The following is an 18338-nucleotide window of genomic DNA, read 5'->3' as shown; positions in this document are numbered from 1 at the left end:
ATGCAGAGATAATGTATGTTTGTGGGTGGGGAAAGGGCATGAGGAATGGGGTGCTGGTGGGCTAGGTAACAAGCATGATTTGGGCTCCTCAGGATTTCAAGAGATTTCTTATATTACACAACTTCTGTTTTCAGAAAAATTTTGGAAAATACATAAATTAATCCAGTATGACATGTTTGGGTCTTCCTCACATCTTAGCAGGTCTTAAACAATGAGCCTATCTGAGTTGGTGAAGGATGAAAGAAAGAATGTAGACAACTTTGTACCAATCAGACTGATTCCTATGCTTTCCTGTTTGTGACAGCCAAGCATTGTTCTGGACCTCGGGGCTGTGGACCTTAGACTCTGAAACTTTTAGGAAAGGAATTCCCTTCTAGCCCGCAGAGACGAGGCTGAGCTGAGGAAGATCCCCTCTACACTCACAAATGACTGGATGGAGTCCCACGCTGCCTTGGTGCTGTTGTCTGTGTGGTATCGCCGGATGCTGTCCTTCAGGTCTTCAGCCACATACTTACTCAGCTGGGTGGAGCACATTCCAGCGGAAGAGACATTTTAAAAAACAGGTGAGTTCAAGGAACAAGGAATTTCTAGTATAGGCTAGTGGTACCATTTGCTCCTCCCTTCCAAATGGCCTACTCAGAGCTAAGGAAGTGAGGAGAGGGAGTTTATATACAGGAAGAAGTGCTGAGGGTGAGATGGCATTGACAGAGCAGTGGTCTCTTGTCCTTCCAGAATTCTGGTTTTACAAAGAAGGAAAAGTGACAATCAAAGCACGGGCTCTCTTAGGCACTGAGACAGACATTGTCTACTGCCAAACACTTGGAGAAAACTACGTAGGAGGAAGATAAACCTGTTTTTACTGTTCTTCCCATTCATCCTTCAAAGGATCTTCCCATTCACCACTCAAATGCAATCTCCTCCATGACTTTTTTTTTCTCCCCGATTACAAGTAATCTCTCTTTCCTCCATCCCTCCAATTTGCTTCTACCTCCATTATAGGACTTATTTTGTGCCAACTTCTTCTCCACTGTCAACAATACAACGAGTTGTGTTCTTTATAACTTACCTTCTGTTCATACACGAAGAGCAGGATGGCCAAGGTCACCTCAGCAAGGAGGATAATCAGCAGCAGGACAAAAAACTGGGGCAAAGGAAAGACATGCTCACAGTACTTATCCCAGTTCTTCCCTCACTCCCACTCCATCCTAGGAGCATCCAGCCGTATCTCTGCAACTGTACAGAAGTTCCTGCTCCTGCCTGCTCAGGCCTTCGTGAGCCTTCTCTTGTTTTGTGAGGAATATGTTCTGTTTTCCTTCAACTAGAATCCAAGACTCTAGAGAGCAGATCAGCTGTCTTCTACTTTGTTCCCTCCTTTCCATTGTGCCTATTGAGCTCCATGGGCATAATGCATATGCAATACCATTTTTTGAATCAATGAAGCAATTTTAGCATCTGCCTATTGAAACAGTTGAGCAAAAGACCAGTAAGCTAAACTATGTGTCTTTAGAGTCCAGGGCCTAGTCCTTTCTGCAAGATCAGGGCTAGTTTGGAATGGGGGACAGGTGATGGTGGAGATTGAGAGGAGCCCTGTACAGATAGGGAGAAGAAGTGCTCTAATCATGGTCCTAATTCATATTTATCTCCAACTTTAGATGCTTACTCTCTTTATGCTAATCACATACAACAGAAAACACACTTTCACTTGTTCCCTCTCCTTCACCTTTTTACCCAGCACTAATTTTGTCTGCTTAAAACCTTTCCCTGTGTCTATTATCTTCCATCTTTTGCCATTAGTCTGGGAACTAACCTGAGGTGCCAATACCATGTTCCCAAGATTTCCCTGTGCCTGTAGGTGAGCTGCCAAGAAACATCTTGCCTGAGACTTAAGGCATCATGTCCCCCGAGTTAGGGCCCACATCTGCTGCTGGGGACTCACCGACATAAGCAGGCACTTGTTCTCCTTGATGGAGCCCATGCAGCCCAGGAAGGCAACCACCATGATAATGGAGCCCACGATGATAAGCACATTGCCCAGCGTGAGGGAGGGGAGATTATGGAAGAGCACTCCAAAGTTCTTGTGGATCAGGAAGTAGATCCCAAAGCCCAAAACGCAGCAGCCGCAGAACTGAAAGAAAGAATCCCACAACATTCTGAGATAAACATGGTTCTTCAACATTTTCTTATATTCTCACTTACTTGAGATCAGAATCATCTTTTTCCATTGGCTCTATCAAGACTCTTGTGAACAATCTTTATCCAGATTTCCCCATGAACCTGGAAAAGAGGCGATCCCAGCTTCCTCCTTGTGATGTCCCATTCACGCCCCTCCTGCCCATATCAGATACTAGGGGAATCTCACTCCTGTGAATAATACAGTCTCTTCATACTTCAGATCCCATACTCCTTGTTTCCTTAACTGCTTACACATGGTTTTCCCTTTGGAAAACACAACCATGTAGAGGGGATTCCTGGTTGAGGAAGTTCATCTTGCTAGACAAAAAACTAGAGAAGCCAAACTTTTGAGAATTTTCTCATAGGCACATGAGTACCATCTCATCCTATATCTGAAATTCAATTGCTGAATTTGGTACAGTGAAACCTCCTCAGAAAATGTGACTTCCTTTTTAACCAGCTATTCTTCCAAGGGGCCTAAAGGGGGGGAAAAAGCTGGAAAATAAAAGAGGCACTCAATACACAGCACATAGAATCTCAGTTTCTCACCCATAGATATCAGCAGTGAGCAGTAGTAGCCTTATGTCCCCCAAGAGAGAAACAGCATCCCCATAAATAACTGCATTGGTACTTTTCAATTTTGCAGGCTTATATTGTGGCAGGATGGGAAGAGGGGAGGAAATAATTATTTCCTTGTTCTTAGGGTGGGTATGCTGCACATGATGCAGGTATGCGTGGGTTGCAATCCATACCAGACTCTTCATTAGAGGAGACAAGTAGTGTGTAGCTGGGAGGAGGTAGGCTCAGCCATGCTCAGAAAAGACACACTTACCCAAAAGAGCAAGTTGAAGAAAAACAGGACATATTTCAGCAGTTTCAAGCTACTCACGCCCATGTTGGGATGGTCTTGCCCTAAAAAGTGAAAGGAAGAAGAGAGGAACTAAGTGACCTGGCTCTGCAAGGTGGCACCAGAGATCAAAAAGCACCAATGTTCAGGGTTCAAGGATCTCCAGCATCACCTTAGGTTTGAGCTGTGACTCTCCTCTGGAAAGTTTGCCCAAACTCTCTGGTATCTTAGTCTCTGAACTGAGGTACAAATTGGCTCATTTTGGACACTTGGTTTTGCTTTAATTCAACAAGCCAAAAATGCTAAACATTGAATTAAGCACTGTAGAAGAAAGCACTGGAGCCGTTTTTAGAGGGTGAATCATAGTGACACACACCAGGCCAATGCTCAGGGACCAGTGCCTGGGCACTTACTCAGGGGGCAGCCCTGGGGTCAGGGTTAGGCTGGTCAATCAGCTGTGGAAAAGGCCAGTGGCTTCATCAGCTAGTTCCTTAAATGTCCTGAGATACATATACATACTACATTTGGTCTATAAACCTCTCCACATGAAAGTGGGGGAACATATTTACGCCTTGTTCATTCTTTTACTGAAGAAACATTTATGTTTCTACATGCTGTGGGAGATGCAACCATGACTAAGTAGTAGCTATCCTCCAGAAGATGGCAATCTTACGGCAGAGATAAAGCTAGCCAACAAATATCCAATGGGGAAATGAAAAAATATAGCAGTGAAAGCTTGATTTCTTAAAAAATAGAATTTCATCTTCTTGGTGAGGACACCAATGTCCAAAGTCTTGTCCTCAAGTCTAGAGATATAGATACACAATTTTGAATTTTCTTTAAGAAATAATGAGGTTCTACAGAGTGACTCATATTTAAAAGCTGCACGTGAGACTGATATATAAAGCAGAATGTCAATTTATTGTTTTTTTCTCCATTAGAACTATGCCTTTTCTAGTGCATAGGTTGCTTGTACAATCCATCATACCATCTTTGCAGTGTCAAGGTACCCATAAATCAGATGTTCTTGAGGGACATTTCATTCAGGCTGTAGATAAGCCTGATGAGCTACTTTTGTTCCACACTGGAGTAATCTTCTCTGTTGAAAAGACTAAATACTTATATCTGTCTCATATCATTTTCCTTTTCCTTTACTTTGTCCTTCTCTTTCCCCTTTTCTTTCTTGTCTTCAGTTTCAGGATTATTCTTTCTTTCTTTCTTTTTTTTTTGTTTTGTGAGGAAGATCAGCCCTGAGCTAACATCCATGCCAATCCTCCTCTTTCTTTTTTGACTGAGGAAGACTGGCCCTGGCCTAACATCTGTGCCCATCTTCTTCCACTTTCTGTGGGACGCTGCCACAGCATGGCCTGACAAGCAGTGCATCGGTGCGTGCCTGGGATCCGAACCTGGGCCGCCAGCGGTGGAGCACGCTCACTTAACTGCTACACCACGGGGCCAGCCCCTCTCAGGATTATTCTTAATTATTCATTACTTTAACCAGTTAAAATAACATTAATTAGATTATAAGTGTATTTCGATACACTTGAGAGATAAAAAAAATATGATGATTTACTATATAGGGTTTGAGGTCAAACTTGAACTCAACTCCCGTATATGCTACTAGATAGCTATGTGAGATTTAGAAACCTACTTAACATTTCGAGTCAGAATTTATTCCTATGTTAAATGGGGTTAATACTTATGTCTCAAGGGTAGATGTGAAGATTAAATGATCTTATGGCAGAGACTGGAATGTGACAAATACTCAGTAAATGAAACCCATGATCATTTAGTCGTAAAGCACCACGCTTGTTTGTCAGGAAAGGATGATGGATTTGTGTGTTTCCCAGGCTTCTACACATTGACCAAGTATCTCATAGACTAAGACGCATCTATGGCTAAACAATCTTATTCATTTTATCTATAATTTAAAAAATTAACTCTTAGGGTGTGACATTTACAGTTCTCATCTCCAAATTCTTGAGAATCCTTACTGTAACCCTTTGCACAGGCTATATCAAGTAATAAAAAATGAATACATCAAGTCTCAAAGAACAGTACCGAATGCCATGGAAATTCAAAGATTTTCAGCTGGGTTGATCAAGGAGGTGACATTCAAATTGACACATTCAAATGAGTGTAGTTCCTTTGAGCAGCTAAACATTGACTATCATGATTCTCTATACCTTAGAGCTCTGCTTGGCTACTGAGCACTTGAAATCTGGCTAGTCTGAATTAAGATGTGCTATAAGTCTAAAATATACACTTAGTACAAAAAAGGTCATATTAATAATTTTTTATTGATTACATGTTGAAATAATATTTTGCATAAAACAAGGTTACTAAAATATATTATTAAAATTAATTTCACTTTTTTCATTTTAGTTTTTTTAATGTGAAAATATAAAGTCACATATTTGGGATATGTGTCTCTGGCCAAGAGGGATTGACAGGGACCAGATTTACCCTTTCACCTAAAACAATAAAAAAATATACAAATTATAAAACGATGGCTTGCAAGACACTGAATATCAGACAACAAAGGACAGTGATCCCTGAGAGATAGAAATAAATGATGTGAGCCCTTTGATTGCCCCAGCTTACTGCAGTGACACAGTTTCCAGAACATGGGGCAGAAAGGAGGAGCCTGGCAGACTTTCTGAGTTGAAGAGACAGAAGATCCACAGAGGATGCCTATATTAGTTTCCTATTGCTTCCGTAACAAATTACCACAAACTTAGTGGCTCAAAACAATATAAATTTATCCTCTTATAGTTCTGAAGGTCAGAAGTCCAAATTCAAGGTGTTGGCAGGGCTGCATTCTGTCTGAAGAGTTCAGAGAGAGAGTCTGTTTCCTTACCTTTGTCAGCTTCTGGAAGTCATTTGCATCCCTTGGCCCCTTCCTCCTAGTGCTCCAACCTCTTGCTTTTGTCAAACACATCTGCTACTTCCCACTCTGATCTCCTGCCTCTTTCTTATAAGGACACATATGATTAAATGGGGCCTACTCGGATAATCCAAGATAATCTCCTCAGCTCAAAAGGTTTAATTTAATTCCCTATAAAAGTTCCCTTTGTCCTACAGGTACATGAACATATTTGAGGGCACATTATTCAGCTTACCATAGTGTCCATCAACAAGTCAGTTGAATAATGATTAACACATGCATTTGGAGAAACTACCCAAGACAGAGTATCATATGAACAGTGCCTGGCAATCACACAGAGCTGCCATTAGTGCCTGTTTGTACCAGCCAGAGAAGAAAACCTCAAGAGTCACAGGATAGATTACACAGAAGGGTCTTGCCTCACTTAGTGGGGAATAAATAGCTCTAGACTGAACACTGCTCCAGATCCACCTAACAAATCTTAAAAGCAAGGCCCAAAAGTATCAAACACTTTCCAGGTAACTTAAATGCATCCCAGAACAAAGCTTAATAATAGTTGTAGGAATATAAATATATCCAGAACTCAACAAGGTAAAATTTGCAATGTCTGGATTCACTCAAAATATCAGGCATGCAAGAAACAGAAAAGTATAACCCATAATGTTGAGATATATTCATCAATTAAAACTTACTCAGATGTTAGACTAGTAAACCAGTATCTGGTTTAAGATATTAAACCAGATATTATGTCTTCAAAAAATTAAGTAGAGACATGGAAAATATTTTAAAAAAAGATGAATCAAACTTTTAAAGATGAAAACTATAGTGTATGAGGCAAAAAACCACTGGATTGATTAATGGAAGATTAGACATTGCAGAAGAAAAGACTAATGAACTTTTTGAAGACAGCAAGAGAAAGTATCTCAAAAGAAACACAGAAAATAAAAATTTTTTAAATGAATAGAGCTCAGGAGTTGAGAATTTCAAGTGGCTTAACATATACGTAATCTCCTCAAAAGATAGGAGAGATGGGGTGAAGAGAAAAGATATCTAAAGAAATAACAGATGAAAAAATCCTATATCTGATTTTAAAAATACACCCCCAGATCTAAGAAGCTCAATGAACAATGAGCAGAAGAAAAAGGAAGAAAACTACATTAAGACACTTTATAATGAAATTACTCAAAACCAGAGATAAAAAGAAAATCTCACAACAGCTAAAGAAAAAAAATCTTAGGTACACAAGAACAAATATAAAGATAAGATCAGACTTCTCATTGGGAAACCAGCAAGCCAGAAGACACTGGAGCAGCATGCTTAAAGTGCTAAAAGAAAAAATGTTGTCAACCTAGAATTCTATACCCAGTAAATATATATTTCAAAAACTAAGAAAAAAATACTTTCAGACATACAAAAGCTGAAAGAATTCCTCACCAGTAGATTGATACTATAAGAAATGTTAAAGGGTGGCCAGCCCGGTGGTGCAGCAGTTAAGTGCACGCTCTCTGCTTTGGCAGCCAGGGGTTTGCAGGTTCAGATCCTGAGCACACACCAACGCATCGCTTGTCAAGCCGTGCTGTGGCGGCAACCCATATAATGTAGAGGAAGAGGGGCATGGATGTTAGCCCAGAGCCAATCTTCCTCAGCAAAAAGAGGATGATTGGCAACGGATGTTAGCTCAGGGCTGATCTTCCTCACAAAAAAAAAAAAAAGAAATATTAAAGGAAATCCTCGAGGCAGAAGAAAAATGAGAACAGATGGAAATACAGAACTACACAAACAAATGAAGAGCACTAGAATTAGTAACTATATGGATAGATATATATGATTTTTCTTGTTATTTAAATAACTTTATGGCTGGCCCCACTGCACAGTGGTTAAGTTTGGTGCATTCTGCTTTGACAGCCCGAGTTCACAAGTTTGGATCCCAGGCACAGGCCTACACCACTTGTCAGCCATGCTGTGGCAGTGACCCACGTATAAAGTAGAGGAAGGTTGGCACGGATGTTAGCTCAATGCTAATCTTCCTCAAGCAAACAAAAACAAAAACAAGGAAGATTGGCAATGGATGTCAGCTCAGGGCTAATCTTCCTCAGCAAAAAAAAAAAAAAGAAAATAAATAAATGAATAAATAACTTTAAAAGATACTGGGCTGTTTAAGCAAAAATAATAACAATGTTGTGTGTGGTTAATAACAAATGCAAAAGTAAAATTTATGATGACAATAACATAGAGGCTGGGAAAGGAGAAATGGAAGTGTACTATTGAAAGGTTCTTATATGTGAAATGGTAATATCACTTGAAGATAGACTATGATGAGTTAAAGATGTTTGCTATAATCCATAAGGCAATGACTATAATAACAAAACAAAGAATTATGACTAATAAGCCAGCAAAGGAGATAAAAATAAAAAATACTGCATTAACTGGGGGGGAAAAGCCAGAAAAAAAGAGGAAAAGGAAAACTGGTATGGTCTGAATGTTTGTGGCCCCCCGAAATTCACATGTTGAAATCCTAATGCCCAATATAACACAAAATCTCGATATTAGAAAGAAGAATGGTCTCAAATAAATGACTTCAGCTTCCATCTTGAGGAACTAGAAAAAGGAGAGCAAATTAAATCCAAAATACATAGAAGAAAGAAAATAATGAAGATAAGAGATAAAATCAATAAATAAAGATCAGAAAAACAATCAAGAAAATTAATGAAGTCAGAAGCTGATTCTTTTAGAAGATCAATAAAATTAATAAACTTCTACCCAGATAATCAATTTAAAAAATAGAGAGGACAAAAATTATCAACATTAGAAATGAGAAGTAACAACACTAGATTCTACAGATATCAAAATGATAATAATTGAATATGATGAACAACTTCTTGCCAATAAATTCAACAACTTAGATGAAACGGATAAATTCCTTAAAAGATGCAAATTACCTAACCTCACTCCAGAAGAAAGAAATAATCTGAATAGTATTGTATCAAATAAAAAAAAAGGAAACTGAATTTGGAGTTAAAAAATACTTCCCATAAAATTCTAAATTAAAAGACATAGAATGGCCTAATGGATAAAATAACAAGACCCAAATATATGCTGCCTAGAAGAGGCTCATTTCAGCTTTAAGGACACACACAGACTGAAAGTGAAGGGATGGAAAAAGATATTCCATTTAAATGGAAACCTAAGAAAGCATGGGTAACTATATTTATATCAAACAAAATAGACAATAAGCCAAGACTGTAATAAGAGACAAAGAAGATCATTATATAATGATAAAGGGGTCAATTCAACAGGAAGATATAACATTCGTAAATATTTATGTATGCAACATAGGAGCACATAAACATATAAAGCATATCTTAACAGACCTGAAGGGAGAAATAGGAATACAATAATAGTATAGGGGACTTCAACACACCACTTTCAACAGTGTGTAGATCATCCAGACAGAAAATCAGCATGGAACTATTGGACATAAATTACATGTTAGACTAGATAGACTTAACATTTACAGAACATTTCATCCAACAGCAGCACAATACACATTCTTCTCAAGTGCATATGGAACATTCTCCAGGAAAGATTATATGTTAGACCACAAAACAAGTCTTAATAAATTTAAGAAGATTGAAATAATATCAAGCATCTTTTCTGACCACAAGAGTAAGAAACTAAAAATCAATTAAAAGAAGAAAACTGGAAAATTCAAAAATATGTGGAGATTAAACAACATGCTCCTGAACAACAAACGGGTCAGAGGAGAAATCTAAAAATACCTTGAGACAAATAAAAATGGAAATATACCAAAACTTTTGGGATGTAGCAAAAGCAGTTCTAAGAAGGAACTTTATAGCAATAAAGGCTTTCATTAAGTAAAGAGGAATATCTCAAATAAACAACCTAACTTTACACCTCAAGTAACTAGAAAAAGAAGAACAAACTAAGTCCAAAGTGAGTAGCAGGAAGGAAATAAAAATCAGAGTGGAAATAAATGAAATAGAAACTAAAAAGACAATAGAAAAGATCAATGAAAATAAGATCTGATTTTTATAAAAGATAAAATAGACAAACCTTTATCTAGATTTACCGAGAAAAAAAGAGAAAGGACTCAACTAAATATCTGAAGGAAATGAAATCACTATCTCAAAGAGATATCTGCACCCCCATATTCATTGTAGCATTATTTACAATAGCCAAGACATGGAAACAGCCTAAGTGTCCACTGACAGATGAATGGATAAAGAAAATGTGATATATATATCATTATGTTGTATACCTTAAACTAATACCACGTTGTCAATTATATTTCAATAAAACTGGAAAAATATATAAATTTTAAAAATAAAATAAGTGAATAAAAAGCTTCCCGTAGAGAAAATGCCTGACCCAGATGCCTTACTGATGATTTTTGCTAAACATGTAAGGAAGAACTAACAAACACTAAACATATACAAACTCTTGCAGAAAATAGAAAAGCAATGTAAACTTCCCAACTCATCCTTTGATACCAGAGCCACCAGACACTGAAAACAGAGAAAGACGTTACTAGAGGTATAACCACAGACCAATATTACTCATGAATATAATATGAAAATTATAAACAAAATTTTAATAAACAAAATGTAACGATATAGAAAAAGGACAAGAAATTTCAATTAACTGGGGTTAATTACAGGAATGCAAGGTTATTTTAACATTTGAAAAATCTATTTAATTAACGACATTAATGGATTAAAAAAAATGATCATCTCAATAGATGCAGAAAACACATTTGACAAAATTCAACATCTATTTCTGATAAAAACTCTCAGCAAAATAGGAATAGAAAGGCACCTAACCTTACAAAGAGTGTCTATGAAAAAGCTAGAATTAACATCATACTTAATGGTAAAAGACCTAATGTCTTTCCTTGTATTAGGAAGAAGACAAGGTTGTCCACTCTTACCAATTCTATTTAGCTTTTATACTGGAGTTTCTAGCCAGTGGAATAAAGCATGAAAAGAATGGCATCCAAGTTGGAAAGGAAAAAGTAAAACTGACGTTACTCATAGATGACATGATGGTCTTTGTAGAAATTCTAAAGAAATCTGCAAAAAAGTCTATTAACAAACTAACAAATGAGTGTAGCAAGATTGCTGGATACAAGATTCAGTATATGAAAATCAATAGTATTTCTATACGTTAGCCACAAATAATCAGAAATCCATTTTTAAATACATTTACAATGGCATTAAAATATGACATACTTAGGGATAAATCTGACAAAAGATGTGAAAGGCCCATATACCGAAACTAAAAAAAAAACAAATAACAAAAAAAACCAAACATGGCTGAGAGAAATTTAAAAAGATGTAAATAAGTGGAGAGCTATACCATGTATATGGGCTGGGAGACAATACTGTTTAGATGTCAGTTCTTTCCAAATTTATATATAGATTCATCGTAATCCCAATCAATATCACGACAGACTTCTTTGTAGACATTGGCAAATTGATTCCAAAATTCATTTGGGAATGCAAAGGTCTTAGAAGAGCAAAAACAAATTTGATAAAGAACAAAGTTGGAGCACAAACACTACCTGATTTCATTACTTTCTATAAAGCTACAACAATCAAGATAGTGTAGTATTGGCATTAAGATAAACAAAAAGATCAAAGGTAGTATTGGCATTAAGATAAACGGATCAATGGAACAGAATAGAGAGACCAGATATATATGGACAACTGACTTTCAACAAAGATGTAAAGTCAATAGAATAGAGAATGTTTCATCATGTTTCAACATGATGCTGAAACAATTGGATGTCAATACACAAAAAGGAAAATTAACTTGGATCTGTGTCTCTCACTATATCAAAAACACAACTAAAAAACTGATCATAGACCTAAACGTTAAACCTAAAGCTCTTAGGAGAAAATATTTACCACCTTGGTTTGGCAAAGAATTCTCAGATAAGACACCAAAAACACGGTCCATACAGGAATTGATAAATTGGACTTTTTTAAAATTAAAAACTTCAGCTCTTCGGCCGGTGGCATAGAGGTTGAGTGCCCTCGCTCTGCTTCGGTGACCAGGGGTTTGCAGGTTCGGCTCCTGGGCGCGCCCCAATGAATTGCTTGTCAAGCCATGCTGTGGCGGCGTCCCATATAAAGTAGAGGAAGCTGGGCATGCATGTTAGCCCAGGGCCAGTCTTCCTCAGCAAAAAGAGGAGGATTGGCATCAGATGTTAGCTCAGGGCTAATCCTCCTCACACACACACAAAAAACTTCAGCTCTTCAAAAGACACTGTTAAGAAAATGAAAAGACAAGCCACAAGAGGAGACAATATTTTCAAATCACATGTGAGATAAAGGGCTTATATCTAGAGTACAAAAAGAACTCTCAAATCTCAGTGGGAAGAAAACAAACAATGTCACTTAAAAATGGGCAAAAAAATTGAACAAATACTTCACCAAAGCAGGTACATGGACAGCAAATAAGGACATGAAAAAGTACTCTACTTCATTAGCCATTAGGGAAATGTAAATTAAAACAATGAGGGGGCCGGCCCCGTGGTATAGTGGTTAAGTTCACACCTTCCACTTTGGCAGCCCGATGTTCACCAGTTCGGATCCTGGGCACGGACCTTTGCACCGCTCATCGAGCCATGCTGAGGCAGTGTCCCACATAGAAGAACTACAGCTCTACAACTATGATGCACAACTATGTGCTGGGGCTTTGGGGAGAAAAAAGAAAAAGAAGAAGATTGGCAACAGATGTTAGCACAGGGCCAGTCTTCCTCAAAAAAAAAAAAATTGATGTCTTTCCCTTTAAAAAAAAAAACAATGAGAGACCACTACTCAACTCCTAAAATGGCTAAACCTTTGAAAAACTGATCATACCAAGGGTTGATGAGGATGTGGTGGAAGTGGAGCTCTCACACACTGTTGGTGAGAATGTAAAATGGTATATTCACTTTGAAAAACAGTTTTCCAGTTTCAGAAAAAGTTAACATACACTTATCATATGATCCAGGTATTCCACACCCAGGTATTTATCCAAGAGAAATGAAAGCATATGTCCATATAAAGAAAGGTTTGTAGGAATGTTCATAGAAGCTTTATTTGTAATAACCCAAAACTGTAAACAACCCCAATGTTCATCAACAGGTGAATGGATAAATAAACTGTGGTATAACTAGTAATGGTATACTACTCAGGAATAAAAAGGAATGATACACACTACAGCATAGATGAATCTCAAAATAATTATGGTGAGTGAAAGAAGCTAGATGAAAAAAAGAAAAAAGTTTTACTGTATGATTCCAGTTATATAAAATTTTACAAAATGAAAACTATAACAACAAAGCAGATCGATGATTGCCTGGGGGCGCGGGCAGGGGGAAGTAGGGGGAGGGGATAAATGGAGGGAGAGCAGGGAAGGTCAGGGGAAAGAAATTACAAAAGGCCACAAATAATCTTCTGGGAGTGTTGAATACAACATTACCTGTCTTATACGTTAAAATCTAGCAAGCAATATTGAATACTTGTCTTAATGCCTCCTTCCTTACCATTGCTCATGGGGTTCTTTGCAGGAATTTGCCCCTTTCCCTCCCTCTGAGCCCTTAATTTGGTTAGCTACTAATCATCCTGAGACTCAGCTCAAGTGTCACTTTTTCCTGGAGGCCTTCTGTGATGGTGTTTAATTCTTTACACCCAATCCTCACTCCCCCCAGGGAGTGCCTGTAATACCTCTGCATCTCTGTTATTATATTAACCACTTTGTTTTATAATTATCCTTCCCTTCACAAGGATCTGAGCTTCTTGAGGGTAGGAGCTAGTTTATTAATCTTTGAATGCTTGAGACCTAGCACAGTACCTAATTACACTAAAAAAATGTAAGTTTGAACACATGACTGGACCTTTGCTAGTTAACTCGAAATAATCAGTGTAGTGGAATGAACATGACGTTGCAGAGTCAGGAGCCTTGGGCTTGAGATTCATTCTCTGAATAAACTAATCTGTTGGACATGGGTAGATATCTTAGACAGAAGGATACTGGGCCAGATGCCTCCCAGAGTCACCTCAGCCCGAATATCCTGGGATTCTGTGACAGCTGCTTCAGGCCCTTTTAATCTAATTGTCCACAGAACACCAACTAATGAGGTGCCCACAAACCTGCGAATATGCCCCTGATTCCTTCCTTCACAGACAGGAAGAAGAATCTCTACTTTCTCCTTCTCTGCTTTTCCCTTTACTCAGACTCACACCAAATTGAAGGAGAAAAGCTGCCCGTTTGGTGAAGATTATCACTACTTTTACCACATGCAATGATGGCCCCAGTCTTCATATAAACTCAGAGAGAATGCCACTCTGTTTCCCCTTCCCTTTCTTCACTGTGATTGGCCAGTTTTTGAGCCCCCACCTCTTCTACCCACGGTCTGAGAGAACTGACACCCCTCCATAGTCGAAGTCTGCCACTCCCAGCCCTATGATTCATGGCTCTGTAAAGAAAGTCCCTGACGTCAGCTTCCAGGAAACCTCCATGATGAACTGCACTTAGCTGTGGCTACCTCCCACGGCCCAAAGTGGAGGCCAGGGATGAAGTTCACCCTTTAGTTTCCTCTAGGCAAAGAGCTTGGGCTTGTAAACTCTGTGGATTTCTAGTTCAATCCCTCTGTTTTCTTTGACCCACATTTGCAGCACCGTCTAATCTAGTCTTCAATTTAATCAAGTTTAGAAGTGGCTAAATTTGGACAGAAGCTTCAAGAAACTATCAGTTTTCAATCTCAAGCCTTACTTATCTGATCCAATCTTAGAGACCAATCTGGAACCACAGCAAGACAGCTTTGGTGTTACACAGACTATTATATTTATGAGATGTTAATAAGTGTTCCTCAAACAAAAACAAGCAAACAAACAACAATAGAGAGCCAGAGGAATTCACAGTCAAATAATTTTGGAAGTAAACGGGATTAAATAAAAATAAAGTACAAAACAATGAACAGTTTTTTTAATGAATGACTTCCGAGAAACTTGTTTTTTGCTAATGTATATTGTGGATCTCTAAGAGAAAAGTCTACTTATGTAACTACAAACCTATTCTGATATTGAAAATTACTTAAGTCCTCAGAGAACGTAGTGTTCCATGGAACACAGTTTGATAAACACCAGTAATGGAATCAGACAGGTCTAGTTTTGAATTCTGGCTGGTGCTACCCACCAGAAGTGTGACCTCAGGCAACTTGCTTAAACTTTCTAACTCACAATTTCTTCCTCTTTAAAATGGTCATATTAATATGTACTTCATAGGTTATTCTGAGTGTTAAATGAGATAATATTTCCTGGATGGCTCAATACCAGAGTACCTGGTTCAGTAAATACAGTTGTCCCCTCTTATCTGCAGAAAATATGTTCCAAGACCCTCAGTGGATGCCTGAAACCATGGATAGTAACAAACTCTAAACATACTTTGTTTTTTCCTATATATACGTACATATCTACGATAAAGTTTAATTTATAAACTAGACACAGTAAAAGATTAACAACAATAACCAATAATAAAACAGAACAATTATAACAATACCCTGTAATAAAAGTTACCCTAGATCTTAGTCACTTCAGCATATGATGTTTTTCCTTTGCTTTTTGTCAACTTTCACCTTTTCACTTAAAGGAAGCACTTTATGGCTTCTCTTTGGCATATCTGAATTGCCAGTTTCACTGATTTTGTGCTTTGGGGCCATTATTAAGTAAAATAAGGGTTACTTAAACACAAGCGAAAGTTGATCTGATAACCAAGATAGCTACTAAGTGACTAACCAGTCGGTAGTATATACAGTGTGGATTGGCTGGACAAAGGGATGACTCATCCTGAGTGGGAGGGAGCAGGACTGCACACAATTTCATCATGCTACTCAGAAAGATGCGCAATTTAAAACTTATGAATTGTTTATTTCTGGAATTTTCCATTTAATATTCTCAGATTGTGGTTGACCGCATGTAGCTGAAACTATAGAAAGCGAAACCCTGGATAAGGATGAACTACTGTGCTGACTAAGAGATCAAGTTCAGGGGCTGGCCCCACGGAGCAAGTGGTTAAGTGCACGCGCTCCACTTCGGCGGCCCGGGGTTCACAGTCTCCGACCCCGGGCGTGCACCGACGCACCGCTTGTTAAGCCATGCTGTGGTGGTGTCCCATATAAAGTAGAGGAAGATAGGCATGGATGTTAGCTCAGGGCCAATCTTCCTCAAGAAAAAAGCGGAGGATTGGCATCAGATGTTAGCTCAGGGCCTAGTCCTCCTCAGAAAAAAAAAGAAAGGATCAAGTTCAAAGATTTCCTACCAGTCCATTCCTAAGGGCGACCCTGAGCTTCCTGCTAGATTTTTAGGAATAAAATACATTAGGGGCTAGAAGGCCTTTAATAATCCTTCACTTGTTTCACTTTTTGTAAATATCTTTTAAAAAATATTTGTGTACCTTTTGTAAAAAAAATACAGGGGCTGGCCCGGTGGCATAGTGGTTGAGTTTACACACTCCACCTCTGCGGCCCAGGGTTCACAGGTTTGGATCCCCCTCGTGGACCTACACATGGCTTATCAAGCCATGCTGTGGCAGGCATCCCCACATATAAAATAGAGGAAAATGGGCACAGATGTTAGCCCAGGGCCGATCTTCCTTAGCAAAAAGAGGAGGATTGGCAACAGACGTTAGCCCAGGGCTAATCTTCCTCACCAAAACAAAACAAAAAATAAAGTACAAAGAAGAAAGCATAAAATCTTCTGAAACCCCACCTCCCAGAGACAACCACCATTCACATTTTTGGTGAACATCTTCTAGACATTTCTCCACATAGATTTCTCTATGTACAGATCTACTTACCAACTTACACAGAAAAGCATGGTATTCAGCAAGGTAGTCATTGGCTTCCTACCCCTTCCTACACAGAGCCTGTGGAGGTCTTTAGTTCATCAGTGAAGAATGTTAGGGCCTTGATTAATGAAAGTTTTTTCTGAATAGGAAAGAAATTCTGTTCTCCAAGAAGGTCCTCAAATTAAGGCACGCTGGCCAAAATAAATTTAGGTAGATGGTAGAGTTCACTGAACCCTGCAAAATGCCAAGTTCTTCATAAACATATCTTATTTATAATCCTCATATCAGCCCTGAAATTTAGGTGTCAATAGCCCCACTTTGCAAACAAGAAGTCTAAGACCCAGACGGCCTCCGTAACTGGCACAAGATCACCCAGCTAATAATCAGCAAAGACAGGGCACAGGCCAACGTCTTTCAGCCTCCAGAGCCCACGCCCCTTCCACTGTCCCAGGCTCCAGTTTTGTGCCTCCCACTTCCCAACTCAACTCACTTGCTGCAGTGTGATGAGCCTCCAGGAGGACTCCTTCTGTCTTCCAGTTTGAACCCCTATGAGCAGTGGCTGAGAAGGGATGGGGCTATGTATGTATGTCTTTTCGAGGGAGCAGTTGTAAGGGGAGAGGTGAAAGTAACAAAAAACAAAACAAAACCATCAACTTATAAGTATTAGTTTCCTCTCATCTCTCTGTCACTTTGTCAAAGAGATGTGTCTGTTATCTTATTCCTCCTTGAAATTGTAGTCTGGTGAAAATTTTTTAATTTCAAGGCTGCTCTCAGGGGAGAGAAATTGATGATTTGTAGAAGAGAGACAGAAGAAAGAAGCCAAGAAGAGACAAAAAATGAGAAAAAGCAAATCCAGGTGCTCTTGGAGGCTCATTTCCTTCTGTTTGGAAGCTTAGCAAGATAATAGCTCAACAGAATAATTATAGATGCTACCAGTAGCTGAGCTGAGACAGGAACCTTTATAACAAGGCCACTCTCTAAATCAGAAACAGTTACATAAAACAGTTATCGCCATTGCCAAGTCAGTAGACTAGAGGTTCTCTGTCCTTACCCTAAAGCTATGTAGAACTTGGCGGCTGAGGGTCCCTGTCTGAGAGGCCTCTCTCCATAGTGCATGAAGGCAAGCTATGCCCAGTGTGAACAAGGCTCTCTATGGGATAATGAAAGCCACTTCTGTGGTATTCCTATCAAAAATTTGAATAACCTGAATCTGGTCATGAGAAAACATCAGACAAGCACAAATAGAGGGACCTTTTAGAAAATAACTCGCCTGTACTCTTCAAAAATACCAATGTCGTGAAACACAAAGACTCAGGAACTGCTCCCAACTAGACAAAAGGAGACTAAAGAGACATGACAATTAAAAGCAATGTATGATCAGAGATTTTCTTTTGCTATAAAGAATACTAATAGGGCAATTGGTGGAATCTGAATCAAATGTATAGTGTTAATAGTATTGTACCAGTGCTAATTTCCTGATTTTGATCTTTGTAACATGGTAATGTGAGAGAATTTTTTTGTTTGTAGAAAATACACACTGAAGCACTTAGAGGAAAGGATATCATGTCAGCAATTACT

At 38.6% G+C, this 18338-nt stretch overlaps 1 protein-coding gene across 2 annotated transcripts in view; it reads right to left on the bottom strand.

Annotated features, from left to right (window-relative positions):
- CD53 (CD53 molecule) overlaps positions 1-18338 on the bottom strand; it is a 29031-nt gene that overhangs the window by 6856 nt on the left and 3837 nt on the right. Inside the window, exons 2-6 of one of the 2 annotated variants that reach the window (XM_058538758.1) lie at positions 17251-17349; positions 3005-3084; positions 1937-2125; positions 1067-1141; positions 424-519 (exon numbers count right to left, since the gene is read on the bottom strand). In XM_058538758.1, coding sequence (XP_058394741.1) covers positions 424-519; positions 1067-1141; positions 1937-2125; positions 3005-3067 — 423 coding nt within the window. In that variant the 5' untranslated portion in view covers positions 3068-3084; positions 17251-17349. The remainder of the gene's footprint in view (positions 1-423; positions 520-1066; positions 1142-1936; positions 2126-3004; positions 3085-17250; positions 17350-18338) is intronic. The other variant, XM_058538757.1, reaches the window with a different exon arrangement.

This window comes from Diceros bicornis, chromosome 4 (genome assembly GCF_020826845.1).
Source record: "Diceros bicornis minor isolate mBicDic1 chromosome 4, mDicBic1.mat.cur, whole genome shotgun sequence".
NCBI classification, from domain to species: domain Eukaryota; kingdom Metazoa; phylum Chordata; class Mammalia; order Perissodactyla; family Rhinocerotidae; genus Diceros; species Diceros bicornis.
The sequence above is the reverse complement of the archived record's forward strand: the minus strand, read 5'-3'. Positions and strand labels throughout refer to the sequence as shown.